Below are 25475 nucleotides of genomic sequence, written 5' to 3'. Positions count from 1 at the left end.
TCTAATATTGCTGTAACACACTTGCAGCAATGCATGGTAGTGTCTGAGAAGCCTGTTGATTATCCTTCAGATTGGTGAAGCCACAGGCAATTGTTAGAGGGGGGATAAACTGCTTAATGACAGGTCACATCTAAAAACACTGTCTGGCTTCATTTCACACTGCAAATCCCCTATTATCACGTTGTGTACAACAGCGGAGGTGGATTTGTGCATTCAGTCCTCATTTTGTCGGTAACTCCTTATTGCAGCTTCTTTAGCAACCTGTAACCATACTTTTTTTTCTTCAGTCCTCCTCTTGGTCAACCTCTGCTTCTCCCTCATTAATGTACATTGATCTGAATAAAGGATCACGCACTGAGACGCTCTGGGCTGCACAGTCCAACGACATCCACCTACTGCCTCATTAAACTACTATTCAAAATCCCTGTGGCCTTTAATGTTAAATTCATCCCCTCTGTGTTTTCTAATAAAATACCACCTATTACTGAACACTTGAACACATTGATACTTGAAGCCAATGTGATTTCTAGTATATGCAGGGACTTAATGATAACGTTTCCTTTGGCGTTCAGTTTGTGGCACATATCACACTGAAGGATTAAACTGTGATGTTCTGAAGCCATGAAGAAGACCAATTACAGTCAAAATGCCTTCAAATAGAGAAAAGATTGCACAGCGTGTAAATCATTCTTAGCTGCCCCTGCTTGTTTTGCATTTTGGTAACATTTATACACATGGTTGTTTTAATCATATTAAAGTACATCCCAACTATGATACAATTTTATGTGCCCTCATACGTTATAATGATCTGATCTGCTAATTTTCCAGTGCGATGAACCCGAACGGCAAAATATGTTCTTAATCTTAGACACTGTAAAAACATTGAAAACCAGAAAAAATGAAACATGTAGCATTATCAATTACCATTTTAACCAATTTCAGGCCCAATTTAGAGATCGTTTGACTGAGAAATTGGTCGGAAACACTCGGAACAAGATTGCCAGTCCAGTATAGTGCCAACACAGTTATTCATACACACTGACACCTATAAAGTATTACAGGCTCACCAGATATTCTAACAGGTCTGTGTTTGGATTGTGGGAGGAAGCCAGCATGCCAACAGAAAGACTCCATCAGACATCAGGTTCAAACTAGGAACTTTCTTGCTATGAAACAAGCCACTATAGCACAGTGCCACTACAAAAAACACCAGTCATCCATGTAAAAGTCAGACGTGTTGCTTTTCCTCTCCATCCGAACATGTACTGCTCCCACAGGTGACTTTTGTCACTGTATTACTGTCACTTGACTCGCTAATTTATGACAACAGCTTGTGGAAGACCTTGCAATTAACCATATGTTGGGTTTCCCCCCAATGACTGAGGGTTTTTTTTGGGGGGGGGTTCCTGAAAGAGAAGTGAGACAAGGAAAGTGCACAGAGTAAAACAACCTCTAATAAATTTTGTAAATGCTCGAAGAAGTAACACTTCTTCAAGGGCCGAACTGAGACAGTCTTATAAAGACTGAAGTTCAAGCATCTGCCTGAAGAGTACGCATTAAATCATCTCAGACTTATGGAGTAATGCAACTTCATTATAATTGCAAGTTGGCAATCTAGCCCTCCTTGCAGGCTCGCTGAGTATTTTAATAACATAATTAATTTGCTTCTGATGGCTGTGTTGCAAAGTATTACAGTTATTTGAGCTTTGAGTTGCTCCTTAAAGTTTTGCCCATACACAAGTTATTGAGCTCATTAAATAGGGAAGATCCTGCATACCGTGAGACTTAAAGATGGACATTTCTGAAGAGATATGTGTGCTCTGGAAGTAACTTGGCAAGCTGAGGCTGTAAATAAATACCACAGCGGTCCAGCTAGAAGTGCTTTAAGCTATAGAAAGAGCTTCTTTAGCCATCCGTGTCTCTTTCCCTCTCCGTATCTTCCTCCATTGGACTCTCTAAGGAACTTTCTCATGTTTTCTGCACTAGCCTATTAGAGTGTACATCCAGCCAGTGCCACATTAAAATCCCTACAACCCAGTGCTTGTGGACTCAGACAAAGATTCCTCTTTTTTTTTACTGAAGAGTTTGATCAATGTCAGACAGCACACACAACATTAATATTCTCCCACAGATCAGAGACAAAAGAGCCGCAGACCCATGTGCTGTACTGACTGGTGTGTCATCTGTGCATCATGCAGAAAGAGCAGGGAGAGAGAGAGAGCGAGAGAGGGAGGGAGGGAGGATGAGGCGGGGATACTCAAATATATGGTAACACTGCATGAATTTTTCATCTGCCAGCAGCTGTTTTCGCAACCTTTTCTCAGGGCAGCTACTGTGCTTTCCGCAGTGCCAAGGAGTCATTGGCACATCAAGTTTGGCAGCCGCTGGAATCTGAGGGAGTGCAAAAACCCGAGGAGGTGGGGTCACTGGCTGTTGTGGTGGGTCAGCTGTAGGTAGCTGTTCCTGCTGGTGTCTTGGGTTTTTGGTTGTGTTTGAGGATACAACAGGCATGCGAGTGTCATGGTGAATGGATGTCCCTGGCAGGTTTCCCTCAGAGAGAGTCAGGCAAGAGACTGGATGCTTATCCCTGGAGAAACTGTCCAAACCTCTGTGCCAATTTGGGTCCTGCTGGTGGTGCATGATGGGTAAGAAAAATATCCCTCCCTCCTCCTTCCCTCCCGTGTGAAAAGCACCCTGACCTGAATACAGATTCATGCGAATAACACTTGCCCTGTAGACGAGGGCAGACACGACTTTTTGAGTATTCATCATCTAAAATCCCGTTCAAGGTGAGATTTGGGGCGTAAGGACTGCAACATCATGCTCTGGCAAGTGAGCCAGGCGAGAAAGCACGAGAAAAAGACAAGGAAAACACAGCGAGGAGAGAGGAGAAACAAGCAAAATGTGACTACGCAGTTAAGAGCTACAGCCCCAGATTCACAATCATACTGGGAATCACAACACTTTTTAATAATTCAGGATGAATAGAGGAGAAATTTTTCTGCAGCAAGCAAGGAAGCCAAGGAAATGACACAGAGGAAAAGATTCCAACAACGGTCTCCTCACACGATCTGCCAGTCTGGACAGACAGTATGTCTGTAGCAGTGCCATTGAGTTGGCTGTATGTCAGCATGTAGAGAATTCTTTAAGCATTATTTATGGTCTTTGCCTACAGCCTACCTTGCTCAGATATCTTGGTTTGAGCACAATTACGCTTCAAGATGAGGAAATTCTCAAGCTGGCTTTAAGAATTACAGATTTAGCACCAATCCCACATTGCGAACATAACATTTCATAAGGACGTTGTCAGACAACTATACCTGAGGACTCATTTCAAGCACAAAACACTAAATGAGAGTTTGCAGACTCATCGTAGTTTGAGTTTTTAATTTGTCAAGGTGTTTGCACAGTTTCTTGTACAATGGTTTTTCCTTTTAGCAAACAGATAGATTGTAATTGAATTTTGTCTGAAATTATTCAAAGATTTACTTGTTCAACTTTAATTGAACTTGGCCCGTCCTATTATGTTCCACTATTCTTAATTTCTTACCACTGGCAATAAGGTAAAGTGTGAAGAAAAAAAAAAAAAAAAACATTTTCCCAATTAGCCTGAGCCTATGTGATTTTGCCACTCTTACTAACAATTCCAATTTACATTAATTATTCATCTCGAGGCCGCACACACAGTGTCTGCCAGGAGGCGAGAGGAAGTGCTGCGGTGAGATCTAATCGTTTGTGTTGATGCTGTCCCGGTTCAAATACCACCACTTAGCAAGTCTGTTGTCCTGTCTTTCTGATGTGGCGTGATGGCAGGTGGTTGAAATGTATTACATGTTGTCTAAAAACAAGAAGGAACGAAAATGTATTCGGAGCGAAAGAAAACAAACAAATTCTTGGACATGTGTTGACGGGCTGGTCACAGAATATCTGCATACGGCAAGCGCTGAATGGGATGACATTTTTCGGGGTTCAATCTGCCCTCGTACATCTGTATTCCAAATCTGTCAGAAGCTGACGGAAAACACCTCGGCTCGTTGTTCATACTTCTATCTTCTTTTTACAATGCACTGTTTATTGTTGTGACTGGAGATAAGTTGGAGCTCTGGGAGTGTTTACAGGGCTGCAGGGGCTGAGCATTCCGGGCCGCAGGGTCACAACACTGGCGCGGCGAGGTCACAGCCTTTATGTTCAGACATACTCTTTAGGGAACGCTGCTTTCTTTGCCCGCCAAAAGTAGAAACACAAATACTAACACATAAGCACACTTCTCCTCTGATGTGTCTTATTAATCAGAAGCCAAAGACGAGGAAGGGAATACACGCAGCGGGACTGAGCTGATGCAGACCTGGCAGCGAGTTTCTCCCCCTCCCACACAGATGTTGCACACTTGTTGCTCCTTGAGACAGGGGACTAATTAGCACAAATCAGGATGGATAAAGTCCATTACTTACTTTTAGTGAAGATTGCAAACATCTCTATGATCGAAACAAAAAAGAAAAATCACAAATTGACTCTTATACTACAGTATACTGTATATACTGGAGTGTGAACTTTAATAATATGTTTGGACATATGAAGATATAGTTTCTATTTATTTAATTGGCACATACGGTCTGGCATCTATTATACATGCCAAGCTTTAGCAAAATTGGCACTGACCTACATCAGAGACAAAGTAGAAATGTATCCTGAAATAAGACAACATGTTTTTTAATCCTGCTGTTCCTTAAAGCGACTGCCTTTTATTGCTCTTGTCAGAGGCTCTTTCACAAGTTGAATTCGACACATTATCTAATATACAACTCTGAATGATCTTGAGCATAAACGCATGCTTTATTAGTTTAGTTTGGTGTTCAGAGCTGCTTTTTATGACCTTGTCATCTGGCACATTTCTGTTTTGTGCCAAGTCAACCTCAACTTGTTTTATTTTGGCACTGAATTATTTTGAGAGGACAGGGCAAACAAAAACTCAGCACACTTTTCACTGTAGCTGCTACGATCTAGATTCATTCTGCAAACATGCACATCACACCATGGCGATGCAAACTACAGTGAAAAAGCAGGAGTGTTATCGATGTCAGCACAATTTCCACTTGGAGAATGACCTTTGTGTTGTATTGTCAAAATGTGCAATATTGAATATGAAAGTACAGCAATATTAGTTGTCGTTTATGTGAAAGTTTTATTTATGGAGTTGATACTTGATAACAAACCATTTTGTAAAGAACTTTAGAGCATGAACTCTAATGTTCCCCAAATACATGTTAACATCACATTCTTCAGGATGATTATGTGGGCTAAAATGAGTAGCTGAGTATTGTACGTGGAGAGGAAACTGAAGCCTTTTAGCTGTATAGAAGTGCCTGCACCTGCAAGGTAGGAGGCAGAAAACTGAAGGAGTCATGCGAACACGGATGGAACAACACTAGTGTGAATCTGGAAACAAAGGAAGAGGGAAATGCAGTGTGTGTGTGTGTGTGTGTGTGTGTGTGTGTGTGTGTGTGTGTGTGTGCGTGCGCACCTGCAGCCAGATCACCCCAGCTGCTCCCACACAGCGCTAAGAGCTGTTCTGATCAGTAGGATAATGGTGCCATCATTGCATAGTTTCATAAGTTGAGGCACTCCATGCAGAGATGAGCAACTGACTAAATGTATGCATTCTAACAGACAGCTGCAAACCTGTTGTGCGTGTGTGTGTGCGTGCGTGGGCCTGCTGTGAAGGGGCCCAGACAGATTGGGATGTAAGTGCACCTTCTTCCCACTGCCACATCATGTATCTCGTGTTGCACTGAGACTTTGGGATGAGGATGGTGTTTACGTCATACTCAAGGAGATAAAAAATAAACAAAGCAAGAGACACAAATTAACCACTGTTAGCTGAAACACTCTCCTTGTTCTGATCCACTGTTTGAGCTTCTTTCTTTATGTTGATTGATTTAAAAAAAAAATTTGGGCATGTGTGTTGCTTTTCTTTTTCTACTTCATTTTATTGCATTGCTTTACCTGCCTAGATAACACATCACACCTCTAAATAGCACATCTTTAGGCCAGTCTAGCAAATGTGCATCAAACACTTTTGTGTTCTCTAAATATAATGTATTTTCAGTCAGCAGTGAAATCCTTTAAACTACCTGGTTTGCGTTGGTTTCTCAGATGTTCTATCTCCTAAGCATTTCAACGTGGTCTTAATAGTTAAAATGCTGTATTTTGACGGCCAATGTGGCGCTTTTAAGACAGAGTTTTAACCTGTATGAACTCACGCTCAACCTAGCGGATATTTTGAAGGTAACTAATAAAAGAGGAAGTAGAGAACATTATATCACTTTGCGTAGAACATCTGAAAGGTGCAGGTGTTGTTGGAGGATTTGTTGAATATGAAACATATCACCTTTTTATTAATAAATGTACGAACGCCTTTATTGTCATCACACAAGGTGCAAAAGGTGCAAACGAGCAAATCAAGGTACAGCATATCCACCCCTCTATCTTCTATACGTCGCAGGGCGCTGGAGTCAATCTGAGCTTACTATAGATGAGGACAGGATACACCCTCCACAGGTCGTCACTTCATCCATCACAGGACAAACACACAGAGACAGACAACCACACACACTCGCATTCACTCCTCGGGGCAATCTAGTGTCATAAATTAACCTCACATGGATGTTCTGGATAATCTGTTAAAACTTAAAGATTATATCTGAAACCTGCCAATATTCAAACAATTTTAAGTTTATTGTTTTAGTCTGACATTATCTTTCTTCAATATGACTTTAATAACTATTACCACTGCAGATGGCAGAGTGCGACAAACTGGTCATCTATGATTTTCATATTTTTGTTACTTGGTCCCTGATAGTTGGTTCCTGAAGGCATCGTGTAAACCACGAAGGAAACTAAAGTGCGGTTGGTCAGTCTTTTCTGCCACATTAGAGACAATTTAGCCAACAGGCTAATCTGATAGGCTCTATAGTTCAAAAGGTGCAAATCCCGCCTTCACTGAGAGCCTCAAAAGAAAAACAGAACTTATACGAGAAAATAGACATCATTCAAAAGAGTATGAAAAAGAGTATTAAAATCCTGTCAGTCAATCCCTAAACTAAACTTCTGTGCTCCAGTCAGTGATTCTAATTCTATTATTCCCAGGAACTCACAAGCTAAGGGTCTGGCTTCAAATATTCTCTTTAAACAGATCTAGATTATTATGAATGCGGAAGAGCGTTGTTACCTGTCCGAAAGTGGGTTCAAAGACTGAATCTTAGCCTTTACCTTCTGGCTCTTCAGTGTTTCGTGTGAACCTTAATGCAGCAAACAGTTCTCTCAAACGTGATTAGTCAATACAGCTCAGATTACAGACGACACACAGAAATCAGAGTGCCAGCAGTACCAGAAATGTGTCCTATTTCTGCATTCCAATGCAGACATTTCTTAACAGGATTAAGTGTCACGTGACTTTAACACCTTTATGTTTGTGAGCTTTGGTGTGTGTAACAGTGAATGTGCATTTGTGTCCTTTGCCCAGCAAAGCTTAAACACATATGAGAACATGGTTATGATAAATGTCTGCAGCAGAATAGACTCATTTGGCCCTCTCCATGGAAGTGGATGTCACCATTTGAGGTCAATGACACTGTCTGAGGCTCACATAAATTCTACCAGATGTTATTACAGTCTGTCTCCTTTGGCCTTTGTCCATTCCTACCTTCTCTCCTTTCACGCTCTTCATTTGCTGCTGCCTCTCCATTTAACCAACAGTATTTTCAGCTTTTTTTTTTTTAAACAGTGTAAGTGAATCTTACATTAACTCTCCTACAATAGAAGTTGGGTCTCATCAATGTTAATAGCCCTGACACACATGCAGATATCTACAGGTATTTTATGAGTCTTTGTCACATTGTGTGCGCTCAAACAGAATGCTTCAAATCCCTCAGCGAGCATGAAATGCACATGTAAAGCAATGTACCGGTAAGCACAATAAACAATACAGCCTGAAAAATATTGGCCTCATGAAACATGTCCAAACAAGCTGTCAGAACAAAATGACCAGGGGGTAGTTTGTCATCAGAATTGGTTAAAGAAACAACTGTTGTTTGGCTGAAAGAGAGTTTTGTGTTGGGAAATGCTCTGGAGGATGTTGTGCGTTCGGCTAGCTAACTCATAGCGACTGGTAGCTTTCCCATCCATCACTGGAGAGAGCTGCTGTGACACACCAAACCTGTTTTTTCCATTAGAGCGCCGACAGAGCCCAATGCCAGTCCTTGCACTTGCTCCCTTTCTTTGGTCTTGTATTGCTCAGTTTAAATAATGAAGTCTTCTGCCTCGTAACTTCTGTGAAGCGAGCAACTCAGGTAGCGTAGCCTCTAATAATACTTTTTTGTTACCTCCTCCTCTTTGTTTTCCCCTTGATGTCTTTGTCTTTTGGGGATGAGGAAACTTACAATGGCAATGGTGTGAATTAGTAGACAGACATGTAGGGATGAAAGACCAGTTTTCATTATGGCCTCAACACATGTGCACACTTCTGGGAATAGAGATGTGTAAATGAGCTCCACACACCAAGTGCTGTCTTTTCTGGGCTGTTGTTTTGCTCCTTTGAATAATTGACAAGGCTGTGCTTGTGAAGACAGGGACAAATCTGCTGAGTTAATGTCCCAGCCAGAGGAGTTTTAGTAGCTAACACTATCAATCGCCCCCTACATAGAATTGTTACTGCCATGGCAGTTCATAAATCTTATGTAACCCCGGCTCAGCAATATAACAAGTCCGTATTCCAGAAGCATGTTCTGTTTATTGTTCCAGTGGAGACCTCACAGCGGATGACATCTGCTATATTTACCCTCTAGATTACACTCCATTCCTACAAAAAAACAACAACAACAAAAACCACTTTCACATCAGGCAGGTCTCCGCTTTGGGTCTGGGGACATATTAACGTGATTGCTGAGGGCAAACTGTAGCCTGTTCCCCACCATCTAGGAAATAAAGAGACTTGTAGTTTTAGTAAGAGTCGAAGCTGTCAGAGGTGCACACATGGCTCAGACAGTGATCTTTAACTGGGGGTGCCGGGGCAGAGCCGTGGCACTTTTCTCTTTCAGACTGTGGCTTCTGTGCTCCCCCGTCTCTCATGGGAATTGAGCAATGTGTGATTGAGGCCTTGACTGGGAGCAGCAGCTACGAGACGCAGCATACATGGGAGTGACTATCTATTAGCCTGGCTGTTTTTTTTGTTTTTTTCTTGCCTCTTTTCTCTTTTTTGACTGCAGGCAAAGCCGGATGCAACTTTCTCTTCAAGGTCTCTTGCCAACCACAGCAGATGGGTGGGAGCCTCAAAAAGCAGCTCTGAGCTTCCCCCTTTTGCTTACCATTAAAATCCCAACAAATGACAATTCCAGCACTGCCAAGAGAAGTAAGACTATATTTGACAGTGTTAGTCCAGCTTCAGAGCATCGTATTGTGACATCTGTCTCTTTGTTTTGCCAGAATGATGGCTGCAATGAGGAGTTCTGAGAACAGTTTTTTTTTTTTGTACATGCAGTCTGAATTTGAACAGACAGGGCCTTGGATTTTAACTGGAGCAACGTGCAAAGGAGAGCGCTTCATTAGGATGCACAACCGAAATCCTGCAGGATCAAGGTGATTGGAATGTAAAATAACTTGCTCCTGATTTCACTAAACCTCACGACTATTTCCACTGTGAGAGTGGGGCTCTCCGTGCAACACCTCTTAACTGAAATAGAAAGCAGCACCAGAGGATCAGTTTAGGAGCCCAGCAATGCACCGGAGCACAAGACAAACAAAGTATAAACAGTCGCTGCATGCACCGTGCGTCACAATGCACCCCAGAATGTCATCTGAATCCAGTCTGGGCTCTTTACTCTTTACCAAATACTGGAATAATTAAAAACGCTTATCGCCGCCACACAAAACAGCACCTTGCACCTCCATTGTGAGTCTGATACCTAGTGCTTATGATGCAAGGTCTTGGTGTCTTCAATGGCTTCTATGAGTGAAGGCCAGTGCTGAAGAGCAGTGTTTCATAGAGAAGGAAAACAGACAAATGTCAAGGACTATGGTCTTATTCAGAGTACTGAAATATATGAAAAGAGAGGATGAAAGAGGTCTTCTTTGCACCAGAAATAGATGGCTGTAAACACCACCACAACATTTTCTCCTGATACTGAACTGAACTGATAGAGAAAATAAAATAAAGAGTAAATTGAATCTGGTAATTCCACTGTATTCTCGTCCCCTCTATGTAAGTCTCAATAAGGTCAAAACTTGGCTCAGCTGCTGTAAATGACTGAATTTAAGACCATTCTAAGACAATTGTCAGGGATTTGCATATAAAAAAGATGTGTGATTGTCGAGAAGACCTTGGCCTACATACAGTAATTGCTACAACTCCAGCTGTCTCAGTCCTGCCTTTCAAATAATACTCATCCATTTCTCACTTCAACTATCTTCTGGATTCTGAAGTAAATCCTCTTGTCATCCTCAAGCTATTATACAAAACAACATCTGGTACCAGACTGTATATCTAATCAATTTACTCTTGGAATATTTCACTTTAATTAAAACAAGGGAATGACGGTGCTTTTAAATGGAAGACGAACACACAGCAATGCTAAAAAAATGTAAATGATTGAAAGGTGATTTTCTTAAAGAATTAACCACAATTAGCCCACACAGTCTGCACTAGGTTAAATGGAGGCTGACTTTAAAGTTCCTCTGGAGCTTCACTATCGCAGGCACGTCGTGTATTCACATCACAGGGCAGAATTAATTTCAACAGGTTGCGCCAATTACCTGCACCTTGACTGTTCCTAAAAGTCAGCCTGAGCTCTGACAGACACACGAGCACAGGAAACATTAGCCAGAACATAGACACGGCCGATATTACAAGCACTGAGCTCAGATGTGACAGTGACAGTAGCCTGTCTCATTAACGCCGGGGATGGAGAGGCCAGATCTGGTGGAGCAGTGGAGCAGGAGGTGAATGGAGCCACGGAGCCAGACACAGCCGCAGTGGAAAATGAAAAGATGATTGTCATTTCTCTCACTCATCTCATTCCAATGACTGTTTTAATTTTGCTTAGCAGCTCAAGCAGATTTTTTTTTCTTAATTACTTGGAAGCGTCTTTAAACCTGCCGACTCCAGAGACTGAATTACCCATTGTTTTCACGTCAAACATCTTGAAATAAATGAGTTCTGATTGTGATATGGATGGAGTGTGAGAGCAATCTGAAGCATCATAAACAAGATGAATTAATGCCAGGAGTCAGATCAGTTGAGATTGTTCTGTTTGAGATTGTGGTGGATTTTATGGTCGACAGGAGACTAAGTTAGTCATTGCATACCTATCACATGATTGTGAGCTCACGTAAACAGCAAATCTCTTCTATTATTATTAACAAAGCAAAGGAGGAGCAAGGAGTCTGTGAAATTCTCAATGGCTGCTCCATCTTGATGATACGCCACTCCGTCTTGAGGTCTGGCTAACTCTCAATGCCAAAAGGGCAAATGCCCAGGTGCTGGTGTAACTGAACTGCTGTCCTCAGCACACAAAGGCATTGTCGCCCAGGGAAAATGGCTCAGGAAAGGGGGGAGAGCTGTCATGATAACAGAAGAGCACCTGGGATTACTGTCAACAGTCTTCTGGTCGAGCCACCCCCCCCACCCCCCCCCCCCCCCCCCCTCCCCCTCCTTCCCATTTCCTCAGATCTGTGGCATTCTCATTGACATTGACCTTTAAACTCCAATTAGCCACTTAATCACAAATTAATTATTAATATTAGAAAAACCAACAGGGCTTAGGTTGTTTGTCTCTTTCACCTCATTATCATCCACTAATGACCATCCTTGCATCTCATTTCCACACCAAAGGCTGAGAAAATGGCGTTTGCACAGGAATCTGATGATTTTTATTTTATTTTTTCTAAAAGGGCAAATAGAGAGAAGCTGATTTTCTCGTGCGACTCTGCACTTATGCAGTAATTTCCACCCCTGACTCTTGTTGCGAGTCAAAATGTTGCATGGTCTTAATCTTTTAGATGTCTCTTCAGACTGCATTAATAAAAGAGTCCTCAGCTGCATAAGAGCAGCGGCATCCACTTCCAAACTCAGAGCCCTCATGACCTAATTCAGTGTGAAATGGTTGACAGGAAAGTGTGAAATGGCTCCCACAAAAAAAAAAAAAAGTTCATCGCAAATAAGTGACATGCAGACCAGTCATTGCTGTCATCTAAATTACAAAAAAACACAGGCATACTCTTGTTAATTATTTGTCAACTTGTGCTAGATGTTATTTGATGTCTGCATTTTCAGTGCAAACTGTTCTGCAAGTCGAACACTAAATAAATGGCGTTTGGGTTTAAACAACCTCCTTTGGCTAAATCAGATACTTGGAATTCACCGACAGAGCCAGAGGTGAGCTGTGTGGCCGTATAATAAATGCGACTCAGTTTTCCAATAATTGGTAATGTTCTTCTGTCAATTACCTGAGACACTGTGTTTGCTGGAGTCAAGGCAGACTACCAATGGGTCATTTTGCTGAAATATTTGGTTTTTCTCATCCTATCACAGTGCCACTAATGCGTTCACTTGATGTTTTGATTAACCAACCCTACCATTCCCAACAGAAGTGCAGAAGGTCTTTGCATTTACATTCTTTAAACAACTGTCAGAGCTGGAGTGGAACTGTCGTCCCCCGCTCAGATTTGCTTTCTATTTTTCAGGCAGCTTAGAAAGATTTAAAGGATCAGTTGGAGGTTTATATTTTTGCTCCTCTCCACATTATCCTCTTCACTTCTCTCTCAACCCCCTTTCCGCCGAACCCCCAGCCATCAGTCCACACGCTGCCTCTCACCCTGCACGGAAACACAAGTCGCAGTGAAAAGTACAACAATGCAGAGCTGACAAGGAGTGATAGCAGAAGGCTGACACAGTGAGAGGATTAGGAAGGTGATAATGCGAGTGAGGAATCTATTCTCTTTAAATAGAACTTTCTTTGGGCCTTGACGATGACAGATGAAAGTTTGCTGCACAAACTGACAGATGGGCAGTTATTGCTTTTCGGTAAATCTGCATCAACATTTTGAGTCAAAAGCACTGGGTTTGCTTACAAACATTTATCTCACTTAGGACAATTCTCTCTCTAATGGGAGTAAAAGAGTCCATACAGACCTGGCGTTTACATGTGATTCGGGTGATCCGATTACATGTGGCTAGCCCGAAAGCAAAGTGTGAACAAGCACCAAAGCGCTTTCACTAAGCCCACTTCCCAAGGTGGTCAGAGACACATCCGACCACACAGGCTCTGTACTATAAACAGCATGCGTCATAAATGCGCTCTGGGACAGTGGCATGGTTTTCATTTAAGAGAATGCACCGGTCCGAGTTATAGAGTCTTTAAAACTTTGCAATTTTCCAAAGAAACTATGGAAAAGAACATGGAGGTCCATGCCTGGGGGTCTTCAGAGACACGGTGCCTTATCGTGGCCTGGGCAGAGGAACCGTCCATCGCAAGCTGGATGACTCACAACTGCGCGCCGGGCCATTTTCATGTAGAGGTAGTATACAATCTGATCTCAAGTGGTTCGCCCGAAAACACATGATATGGACAAGTGTAAACAGTCAGCGTCAGGGCTCGGGACCTGTGATTGGATCACCCAAGACGCATGTCAATGCCAGGTTTGAACGGGCCCACGGAGAGAGACCTCTTTTAAAACTCAGTTCAATAATGATCAAAATAGCACTTGATGTGTTTGAGTCATACCATTTTTAAAGTCAAAACTCTCTCCCTGACAGTAGAGAGGAAGCCCCTTGGCATCTGTAGCTGTTACATATCGTGGAGAGGAGGATTGGAGTGTCTCTGACTCCACCAGCAGAGGCTCACAGGCTGCACAGGTAGAACACAGAAGAGCAGAGGCCACAGGTGTTTTCCTTGTGCTGCATTCATTGTGCAGATCACATTAATGGCAAATCCTCTCCAACTACCTCTGCTTGTGCTAAAAAGAAAAAAAGAATAGACACAGACACACAACACACAACACACAACACACAACACACAACACACCAGCAATGTGCTGGTTTAAAGTCAATGTTTGTAATTGCAGCTGATTTACAAAATATGATTACTGGATGCTACAGCTTTTCGTAATCGCTACAAGTAATTATCTCTGCATATTGTCAGTCACTGTAGTTGGAAGATTATAGGGCAGACTGAGTTGTTTTGTTTAGCTTTAGATGATAAGTTTACAACATGAATGTTCAAAATTGTATTTAATTAATATTTGTGGAAAGTGTTGATGCACGTTCCAACATAAAGCTTGCATGATCTGTAGCCTTCCCACAATCCCCTTTGTTCCCTTTTCAGCTAAAACTGAACAAAAATGCTTGTTACATTAAATGAAGTCAGTGCAAATGCATTTCCTAATTAGTCTTATCTTGCAAGCCTGACAACCTCAGCGTGTGTGTGTGTGTGTGTGTGTGTGTGTGTGTGTGTGTGTGTGTGTGTGTGTGTGTGTGTGTGTGTAGTACAGTTCTTTCTTTCTTGCCTTCAGAGTCCTTTTTCCGATTCAGAAGTTGGATTTCTGGTTCATGATGAATAATCTTAAAGTTCATGCACAAGGGCTGAGGTATGGGATGTAGCACCGACGCTTTAACCTGCTTATCAGTAGTTTTGCACACTTTTGCCTGCTAAGTACAAATCATGTTTCTGCTACATTACAGCTGAAGCAGAATAGTTTTCCGAACGTGACATACGTTGAATGACTTGGGCAGCCATCCACTTCATTTTGTGACCGAATGTACAGTGTAAAGATTTAGAAACAGAGACCAGGTTTACAGTTTTATTACCTCTTACACTCACTGTGTTGTGAGTATAGATACATAAGATGACTTTATTTTGCATTTAAAAGGAAACTTTTTAATTTTATTTATGGACTTCTATCTATATGAATTGTTAAATATATCCATGTAATGTATACATTCATTTCCTTTATCTGCTGAGATCTTTCAGTTCAATCACCTGCAAGGTTTTTAGGAATCAAGACACCACTTCAAACAATAGACTGCACTTCTTTCTATTTTGCAGCCTCACCTCAAAAACAGTCAGGGTCAGGCCTGTCTAATAGTGTGGAGCAGCTTTGGAGAGAACAGATTCCAAAGCAACAGAGGCAAACATAGCTCTTTTTATAGACTGCAACATTCAAATATCATCGTGACTTTCCACTATTTAGACTTTTCAGCAGTGAAACTCCACTTCCAGCACCACCAAAAACTGTAATAAATTAGTTTCCACACCAACAATGGCATGAGTAACATTCTCAAGCATGTATCAAGTTTTTGCAAATTGATTTTTTTTGCACTGCTCTGAAATAAACATAAATGCAGTGGCTTGCCCAAGTATGAGCAGTGTGAGTTGAATAGCTGTCAATGAATGAAATTGTTATGTGTCCCAAAAAAAACAAAAAACTCTGCTGAGCTCCTTCCAATAATCTTGAATCACATGTAGCAGCAATTACAGTACACCACAACACGGTATATTCAGTGGACATCTTGTCCTTTCCATCTCAGAGCTGTTCTGACAGATCATCCCTTGTGCCCACTCCATGGCTGACTGCTTTTGAGAGAAAGAGAGATAGGGAAAGCGAGACAGACAGGGAAGTCAAGATAAAGATGGAGTGACATGGGTGCGTGCAGTGGTGGATAAATGTACACATGTACTCGGATGGGGGCGGGACACACTCCCACATGTTCCATAAGCCATAGAAAAGACATACACGCAACCAGAACATAACTGTGGCTGTTCAAACAGAGATAGGAGAGTCATGTTGGCTCACCTGGTGATGAATAAACACCACACAATTAACATTGAACATGTTGAGAAATATTTGTGGATTGTATAGACATGACCGTCCGTCGCTGCAACCATAACCAACCTGATCAGGCAATGGACCAACAATGAAGAGATCAGCTTCGAGAGACAAAGTGTTAGCCAGGAGACCATCAAGAAATCCACGTGTCCACTCTATTACCATGGACATTAGGTACACTATGAAGTCAACCTGGGAGCTGCTGCCAGCATGTGTCATCTAATATATTTTCCTTCCCTGTGTTTGTGATTGGTGACTCCATCACAGTAAATGTGCTGACTCATGCATCAGCAAAGCTTCCTGGAATGTGTTATTTTAGGTGCAAAATAATTCAAATTCACCAGAGAACTTCTCCAGAGGTTCCTGCCAAAGCTGACGCATTCTGGCTTCACTATTTTAAACTCAGACATGTTGGCACACTGAGCACTTTGGGAAGACTAGTGAAACCTGTACTTTGAAGTCATTTGTCCTGAATTAAGTGATTTTCCGTCCGGCTCTGTGAAGTGGCTGGACAGCTGATTCACATATTAAAAAGCTGGGTGAAGCAGGGAGCATGACTTGAGCGGAGTGTGTGTTTCTTTGGATTATAAAGGCCTCGGATGTCAATCACCTCTGCACCTTTCAGTTCTGCATTTAACCCTCAGCTTTAATGGAAAATGAATGTGTGCTGTGGGAAATCTTCTGTTTGATGGTCTGTTGATGATAACAATATATTATCACTTAGGCCTTTACCAGCATGCCCATTAGTTTGACACAAAGCACAGACAGACATATTTGCTCATGCATTAAACACTAAACAGCCTCTTCTGGAAGTACATTATGACTCATATTGGTTCTCCCAAAAACATCCAGACATAACACTTCTCATAAAAGATGAGGAGACATTTCTTGTAGAGCCAGATCAGTTATGAGAAACCATCAGGATGCAGGTTTCGGCATTAGACCTTCCTTCAAAGCTGTTACAGCTATAAGCAGTCATCACCATGGCATGTTTCATCTCGACTGTTGGAACAGTCATAATCGATCTGATAGCAGCAAGAAAAAACATGTTGTATTTCTCTGCCCCTGAGGCACAGCAGAAACAAACACACCCTAAACAGATGGTTTTTCACAAGACACACTGAATAAATAAAAACACAGCACAAGCATTGTGTGTGGGCGCCTCCCAACAAGCATGTATCTTCTGTGGCGTTTGGAACATGTTGCATATCTGAACATTACTTTTTGTCTAATATAAATTCAAGTGGGTTGGTTTTTTGCCACGACAAAGTGATAAGCACGTTTAGGCCTAATGCAGCAGTTTCTAAAGTGGAATCGAGGGATCTCCAGGAGTCCCTGAGGGGTCTCTTGGGGGTGCAGCAAATTGAGAAACTGTTTAATTTCCCCATTTTTTCACTCCCTTACTAATAGCACAGAGGGAGCACGTAGTGCTGTAATCCATTCTCATTAGAGGTTTTGCTCTCTCTCTCTCTCTACTGTTGTCAGACACCCAATGCAGACAGACAGCTGTACACCACTTAAAGCTTGGAGTGACAAAAGCAGTTTCTTGGGACAGAGATGATCAAGTTGATCTGATGTCTGTCTATCTGGGAGATCTTGATATTAAAACTTTGAGGAGCTCCTCCTTGTTATATGAGGTGCTAGAGGTCTCCAGTACTCATATGCTGTGTAGCCGGTGGAGAATAACCTTGTGAACTGCGATTTGATCCATCACATCTGAATGTACTGACACGCACCAAATAATAATGCTTGAGCAGAGCGCGGCGCTCAGAGAGATAGCCTTGTGACCCAGGTACAACTCATAAACTGCAGTGCGGCATCAGCTGGATTAATATCACACAGCAGTCCCCATGTATCCTTACACACATGTATATTTAATTCGCAGAAACCTTTTAGAGTGTGTGCTGCAAAATTAAGAGATGCGCCTCAAACGTAGCGTCAACACACGTGCGCGTAATGATGTGGCGCATAATGATGTTTAAACATGCTCCATCCATGTCAATGACAGGAACGTCAAATCAGCCCAATATGCGTCAGAATTCAACCGGAAAAAAAAGACAAATTAATTACTCGGGTGAACAAAACTTGAGCCTTACTCACCCCTTTTGAACATTTTGGAGGCCTAGGTGTGTTTGGTCTTATGTCCTTTGAGAATCATCTATTCTTATATTCCAGACTTGAAACTTGCGCGCTTCAGTTTGGGACTTGATCCGGAGCTCTGGTGGCTGTCGGTCCTCTGGATTTCCTGGCGATCATCCGGGGTTGAATGGAGCCGCAGACTGCCTCTGGTTTCGTTAAAATCGAAAAACAAACAACAATCTTCTTTCCCCCCCCCCCTCTCTCTCTCTCCTCCAAGTCTGGCGGACCTGTCGGACGCACAGGACACGGGGCGGTGATCACTGTCAAACAGCCGCACTGAAAGCATCCGTCCGAGATTATGTCAACTCCAGTCCGCGAGCGTGTTTGTGTTTTTGTGTGCGTGTGTGTGTGTGTGTGTGTGTGTGTGTGTGTGTGTGTGTGTGTGTGTGTGCGCGCGCTGAGCTCAAGCGCACAGTAGTCCGGCACAAACCGTGACAGTCCAACTCCTCTCAGACCTAAAACGCCGTGCGGGGCTTCAGATCACTTCTGTGGACGATGCGCACAGCCAGACTCAAAAAACCCAAAGTGTCCAATCTGCCATTCCTGTCTCGGGTGCTCCGCAGCCTTTAAAATCGCATCATATTCGTTAAAATCTCTAATTACCATAAGTTATTTGGATTCACATTCCGCCTCTGATGTCGGATTATGCACGCAGACTCCCCAAATCCTTCTTAATAATGTAGACTTTGATGCGCCGGTTTCCTTAAAATCCCCCTTTTCAGCTCTCCTCTCCACGCGTAATTGTTAGATTTTCTGTGATCTTGTCTGTGAGGATCTCTCTGCCATCCACCTATGGATGAGAGCCCGCTGATACATGCTGGAGGCGGAAGAAAGTCAGTTTGTGTGAGCCTGCTCCATCTCTCACACACTGCCCTGCTGTTCCTGCTGCACCAGCCTCATGCGCTCTCACACTACAGGTTCCTAATAATTAGAATTTAAAAAAAGAAAAAAAATCTATACATGCATTCAACATTTCTCAAATCTTCTGGCGGCTCTCATGTAAAAAATAAGGGAAAAAAACGACAATTTGTAAAGCAAACAGCCTCCATCCACACCAATAACTTATAGATAACAGATCAATGCATTATTGGAGATAATAATCCGCCGCTTTCCCTGGAGTACTAACACCTTTTAAAATATTCAGATGCTTGCTTTAAATAGGTGCAGTAATTATAATTATGCATAATGTGAATTTTATGTCATTACACTATGTAAACATACATTAATAATTAAATGGTTTTTTTTATTATTTATGTTTATATTAGCATCTATTAAATATTGTCATAAAAAAACCTAACTTGCTTCTGATGTTTGTTTGTTTTTATCTCCGGGGATCAGTGCAATGCCAATATGTCAAACTGCTTTATTTTAAAATGTCATTTTACAGTTTTGTTTTGTTTCGATTTTATTCGTTTTTCTTTTTACACGGTTTTCCTTTTACTTTATTGCCTCTGAACAGAAGATGCCCCCTCATTAATACCCTCCTTCTGTCTGCCCCTCCTGTCCCGTTCCGTCACATCGGTTACATCGGTGCTCGACTTCTCTCGCCTACACTCAACAATCGATTGGTTTTCCCTTACTTTCAACATGGCGGCGCCCCAGACCGACGTGCAGATCGTACCTTCCAAAAAGCCCACAGGTAAATATTGACTTCTTATATCGACGTATTTTGATTTTGACGTGTCGCTACAAATTCTCGATGTATTTTAAAAAGGTTTCATTTGTCTTTTGTTGGCGAGGTGTCGTTAATCGCTTCCCGTTACCCGACAAAGCCAAGCAACGTGTTTATAAGATTCACAGTTATCTTCATTCTGGTGAATAAACTGGTGAATAAACATGACAAATCTTCCATTCCACCAAGGGGCATAGTGTGTGTGTGTGTTTAGTGTGCTTGTCGATTTCAACAGACAGGTTTTGCAGAGTGTCATTTAAACTCTATACGCGATAGTTTTGGAGAACCGTGTCCCTTATGCATTGGATTTTTCTAATGATAATCTGTACTCAATCTCAAACAAAAGTAGTTAAAGCTAGTCCTAAAATGAACTACAGAAGTTAGTACCTAAAATCACTCGCCCGATAAATAGCTTAAACTTTCAGAAAAGAAAAGCCAATGCTGACCGAGAGCTTACGCAACAGCTTTGTGTTCAGACGACGGTTCGATTCCCACCGCTGACAGTTTCTCCACTGTGGCTTCCTGAGCTCCCATTACCCCCAATATCTCACTGCTCTTCCTATGTGAATTTAAGGTTGAATGCACATTTTTAAATACAAGATAATTGTAAATACATATCTGGAAGTCACCTGCTTCTGGAAAGTAACATTCATTATTTTGGACTCATGTCTGAAAGATGGCCAAAGATGTGTTATCTTTTTAATATTCTGTTGGTGGCAGGAAAAAAATGGCTTTCACCAGAGAGTTCAGCTTTGCATATGTGGACGGACATCACAATATATATTTGAAGGATGTAGAGAACTAAAGCATATAGAGAGACCCATTTGTTACACATTGGAACAAATGGATGGACTACATAAAACCACACAGACCACATGTTGACTCTGCTAACCTCACATGACACATGGTGTGTGTAGAATTAACCACATCTCACTCCCTGTATTAATGTTCTTATGTTTTTCGTTATTTGTGTTCTGTTTGTTCTAGATTTACAAAAAAAAAGGACATTTACGCAGGTATCCTGTGACATTTGTGGCTGAATGTCAATACAAAAGTAAATAAAAAAAAAAGCCTAATTTCTACAAGAGGTATTAAACATGTAATCGACCTGATAGGTTTTATTTTCATGTTCTGAACTACTCTCAACCCAGAGTTCAGAGTTACATTTGGTTTGTTGAAGGAGGTGTTCAGGTGGCAATTGCAAGTGCATTATGACTAGTTGAATGAGCGTGTTCCTACGATGTTATAAAAAACAGTGGGAAAACGATCCTGACTGAGAAAATAAAAACCCTGTAAACTCAACATCTCACATTTCTACGATTCAATAACACAAACACATCTTTTTGTTCCATATTTCTACGTTCGTATATAACAGCTTGTCCAAATGTTGAAGGCTGTTTTTTACAATACACCACAATGAACAATGCAAAAGTTACAGGAATGCAGTTTGACGCAAAAGATGGCACCCACCTCCAGATGCATCTAAATGTTTTTGAGGTTTTAAACTTTTAGGTCGCTAAACAGTGACCTTCAGGTCACAATAAGCAACATGAAATCCTTCTTCTGCTAGAGTATGTTTTTATGGTATGAGGACAGACCATAAAAAATACACAAGCATTTTTTGGTTTAGGGAAACCCTTTAAGGGGATAGTTCCCCGTGGGGAAGTCTCTCGTACTGTCCAGTTTGAAAAATGAAAGGAAAAAAAAGTATTGATTTGTACTGTGCTAAGATAGACAGCCCAGAACTCAAATATACTGTTCTTCTGTTTTAGATGTTTTTTTTTTAAAAATTCCCTTAATTCTTAAATAAATTGCTATTTAATTGGAACCCACCTGGGTATATTTGTGCTTAACTGCACACCAGTTCATCATTTTAACAGATATTCGTTTACAACATTGCTGTTTTCCCTTTATTGTAAGATTACACTCATTGCTTTGCTTTCTTGTTGTTTTAGCGCACTTATGAGAGTGATGCAAATACTTTATTGTCAGCCCACAGAGACTCGGTTTATTTAGGTGTAGCATATTTGTTCGGCCTAAACCTCCATTGTTCACTCTCTCCTGACAAAAGGGGGGCGGGGTGGGGGCACGTTTTTCTTAAGACAAAGGAAAACCTGTTGACCTCATGGTTGAAAGAGATTGGTCAAGACGCAGCCAGACGCCACGGGGTGCCTGAAGACTGGCCTCAGGTACAAAACCCGATGTTTCGAACCCCCCCTTCACTCCAAGACGGACCAACGTTGATACAGCGGGTCAACTCCGCAATGAGGGACAAAGAGCCATGTGTTAGCACATGTGGACCAGAACCGGGCTAACTGCTCGGGCCCGGAGCCTTTTCTCAACCAGGAGCTAAGAGACACACACACGTCTCTGCTGCATCGGAGGGAAAAAAGAAAGCACAAAGTTGGCCCACAGAACCAAACCAAGGTTCAGCCCGCTGGACGAACAGAACACAGTTTGGACTACTTTTTCTGTTTTTCCTTTTCTTTTTTCTGGATCCTCGGGATGCAGCGAGCGTCCCTCCTGCTGCCCCCAACAACGCACAGCCTTTCTTTAGCCGGACCACAAGTTCCAAAGTTCTGGAGTTTGGGACGCCGAATCCAGACCCGGTAACACAGGAGTTACCGCGGGCTTCAACACAAGCCCCCCGACACCGCACCAGCCGGTGCTGATCACCCTCGTCCAACCAAGTCAGAGGCTTTTGTCTGGGCAGTGCAGCTAAATTATCCTGAAAGCTAATATGCAATGTGTTTGATACTGTGTCACTGATAAAGCTGCACACCATTGCGAGCACGAAACTACGCTCCTTCACCTTAGACGCCGAAGATCTGGGTTGGCTCCAAAAGCCACTCTGATCTCTGTGTGAAGGAACTGCGGAATCAGAACCGCACCTTCTCGCCAGAACTCTCCTCGTTTCTTATATTTTCACTAACGTGGACCGCGTCACCGCTCAGTGACTGCTACATTTTGCCGATGGTACAGTGGTATCCATCGGCAAACTCGGAAAGCGTCTTTCCGTTTTCACAGCAACACAACAGCTGTTCCCCGTCTTTCTTTCTTTCACTCTCTCGGACCATGTGTAGTTCGGATTTCTCAGCTCCGAGAATCCAGGCTCTCTGCAGGCTTAACGAGCTGCTGCACAAGAGGCCTAGTGACGTCACGCTATCCCAGAAAGAGCATGTTAAATGCCTCCAGTGACCGCGTGGGTCATTGCAGTCTCTCGGTGTACCGCCGCCCGGTGGTCACACTGAGTCAGTGCATCGCCTGGTGGACTCTCGCAGTGATCACGATAATTACACTGACCCTCCGACGTCTGCTTCCCCCTGGTGGACATTTGAGGTCATTACACACACACACACACACACACACACACACACACACACACACACACACACACACACACACACACACACACACACACACACACACACACACACACACACACACACACACTCTGTACATAGCGTTTGCTGTTTGGTAGATTAGATCTTTGTTAGATGACCTTTGCTACGTAGATGTGTTTATTATTTATTTGTGAGTTAATACATTTTTGTTAATGAACGCCTAATAGCTGAATTGAACGATTCCTGGTGATTCTTGTGTGTTTATTGTTGACATTCACTGGTTTGTAACAGTCTGTGCTCAGATCTCACACCTTCCCTTTTATTTAAGTGTTGTTATATTTTGCACAGAAATATTAACTAACTTAAATACATCCTTTTTAAATGACATTGATAGTTTGGCAAATAGCTAATTCCAGATTATCTGGTGGTGCCCCTTTTATTTTTAATAAGTAAATAAGGAATTTATTCACTTTAATATTTTTTAATTAATAAATATTTTGTTAATAATTAACTTTAAGTGATAATTTTTTTTCATTTCCATTTCCAAATTTATTTCGAGCTACACAACACAGGCATAAAAACCAGAAAAAATACAATAAAAGAAAAAATAATATCAAAACAACATTATTCAATTACTTTAGAAATTGTTGATGAGTAAATGACAGTTTACTTCCATTAATAATTAAAAATTTTCATAAATTACTTCCAGTGATTTATTACTTTCAGTAATCCATTACTTACAGTAGTTTAATGCTAATGACCAAATATAAATCCCAACATATTTATGTAGAGAATGTTAAAAAAAAAAACATTCACTTTAAATCCAGAATTACACACTGCATAATGCGTAAATTAATTCAGTATAATTACAGTGTCTGAAGCAGCTGTGGTGTACATTGCCACATATGGTAATAACCGTCCCGCTGTCAGGCTCAGTGATGCCGTAAATACTGATACATTCATCAGCTTTTCACTTGTGGTTCACATCTCTGATGTTTCTCTGAGTTGTTGTTTTCCTCGCAAATACATTTTCCTCTATTCTTTAAAGTCACATTTATAAAAAAATTAAAAATAAAATTATATATATATATATATATATATAAATTGTAGTCCATGATTTAAATATGTAAATTAATTGGTGCTGTTAAAATAGCAAAGTTAACTTTTCCTCATTTCCACTGCCAAAAGATAAACACCATCATTACTTTCTGCTGGCAAAGATTTATCCAGAAAGCTGCTTCATAAATTTTAACGACTGCAATCTTTTTGGTTGTAGAACAGGTTTCACATTTACATTTTTACAGACTAATCAGAGAAAATAACATAATTTTGTCTGTATTCTTTATTAAAGTCAACATCTAATCATTGATTTGAGTCCAAGTGATGCAGTTTGTTGCGACATCATCATCAATCGGTTTGCAAACTTCAAAAATCAGAAGTAGATGAAGCAACAGTTTAATACATTGTTAGGGGAAATTAAGTGAGTTTTAAGAGTTTCTTTGCCGTGCTTTTATCAGATCAGCGTTTGTCATTCATGACCTTGAGAGTGAAATTGCATTTGATCATTTTACTATCTCTGTGCTCCAAAACACCTAATTCAAATGGACTGATCATCATTAGGTACTTTGAAGCAGCTGGATGAGCGACCTTTAGTTCCTTGGAGGTGGACTGTGCAGGGGGTTCTGCCATGTAAAGTCTTAACACATTTACTGTGAAGGGTGTATTGAAAAATGTTAAATTACAGCAGTGGAAGTTGACTAGTAAGAATATCCATCACTCTCCCCACATAACCAGAAAAAATAGGCGCTGTAGCAGCAGCAACAAAAATTGTGTTTATGTTAATGCTGGAAGCAAGTTTACGGTTTTAAAGTTATATTTACTGACATTCAATAGCCAGACAGGAGAGAGGAGGACTGTAAGGCGGTCCATAAGAATCATGATGTTGAACCCGTCATCTAAGTTTGTGTAGTCGTCTCAATCTTTCTAAGACAATCTTGTGACACTGCCAGCTATTTGGGATGGTGATCTCTTTGCGTCTTCCAGTGTGACTACAGCTGCACCCTACAAATCCCTATTAATAGAAATGCAGAGAAAGACACCCGTGCAACACCAAAGCAAAATATTTTGAGATTACCATCAAGCCAAAGCTGCTTGATTCTTGGTTAGTTATTCACCTCTTCACAGCACTGGTGTTTTTTGTCTCTAATAAACGTGAACCACTTCTTCATTCTCTGCTTTAGCAAAGCATTACAGTGAAGTCAAACAATTCTGCGTTCCATACATACACATGCACATTTATGACCTATGACCTCTGGTGCCACTGAGGTCCCGGCCTTCATGCTGGAAACCACTGACAAACGGGAAGCTTTTATTCTTGCTCATCTGCGTACGCTGTCGCAGTTCTCACCTTGGCTCGGTGAAGGTTGACGTATAGTCTTCACATA

At 41.5% G+C, this 25475-nt stretch overlaps 1 protein-coding gene across 1 annotated transcript in view; it reads left to right on the top strand.

The window, feature by feature from the left end:
* The first annotated feature begins 19595 nt into the window (after nt 1–19595).
* The window catches only part of dph1 (diphthamide biosynthesis 1), an 85530-nt gene continuing 79650 nt past the window's right edge, over nt 19596–25475 (top strand). Inside the window, exon 1 of the mRNA XM_080459422.1 lies at nt 19596–19654. Coding sequence (XP_080315548.1) covers nt 19603–19654 — 52 coding nt within the window. The 5' untranslated portion in view covers nt 19596–19602. The remainder of the gene's footprint in view (nt 19655–25475) is intronic.

Source organism: Lipophrys pholis (genome assembly GCF_963383615.2).
Source record: "Lipophrys pholis genome assembly, chromosome: 3".
Taxonomy (NCBI): domain Eukaryota; kingdom Metazoa; phylum Chordata; class Actinopteri; order Blenniiformes; family Blenniidae; genus Lipophrys; species Lipophrys pholis.
The sequence above is the reverse complement of the archived record's forward strand: the minus strand, read 5'-3'. Positions and strand labels throughout refer to the sequence as shown.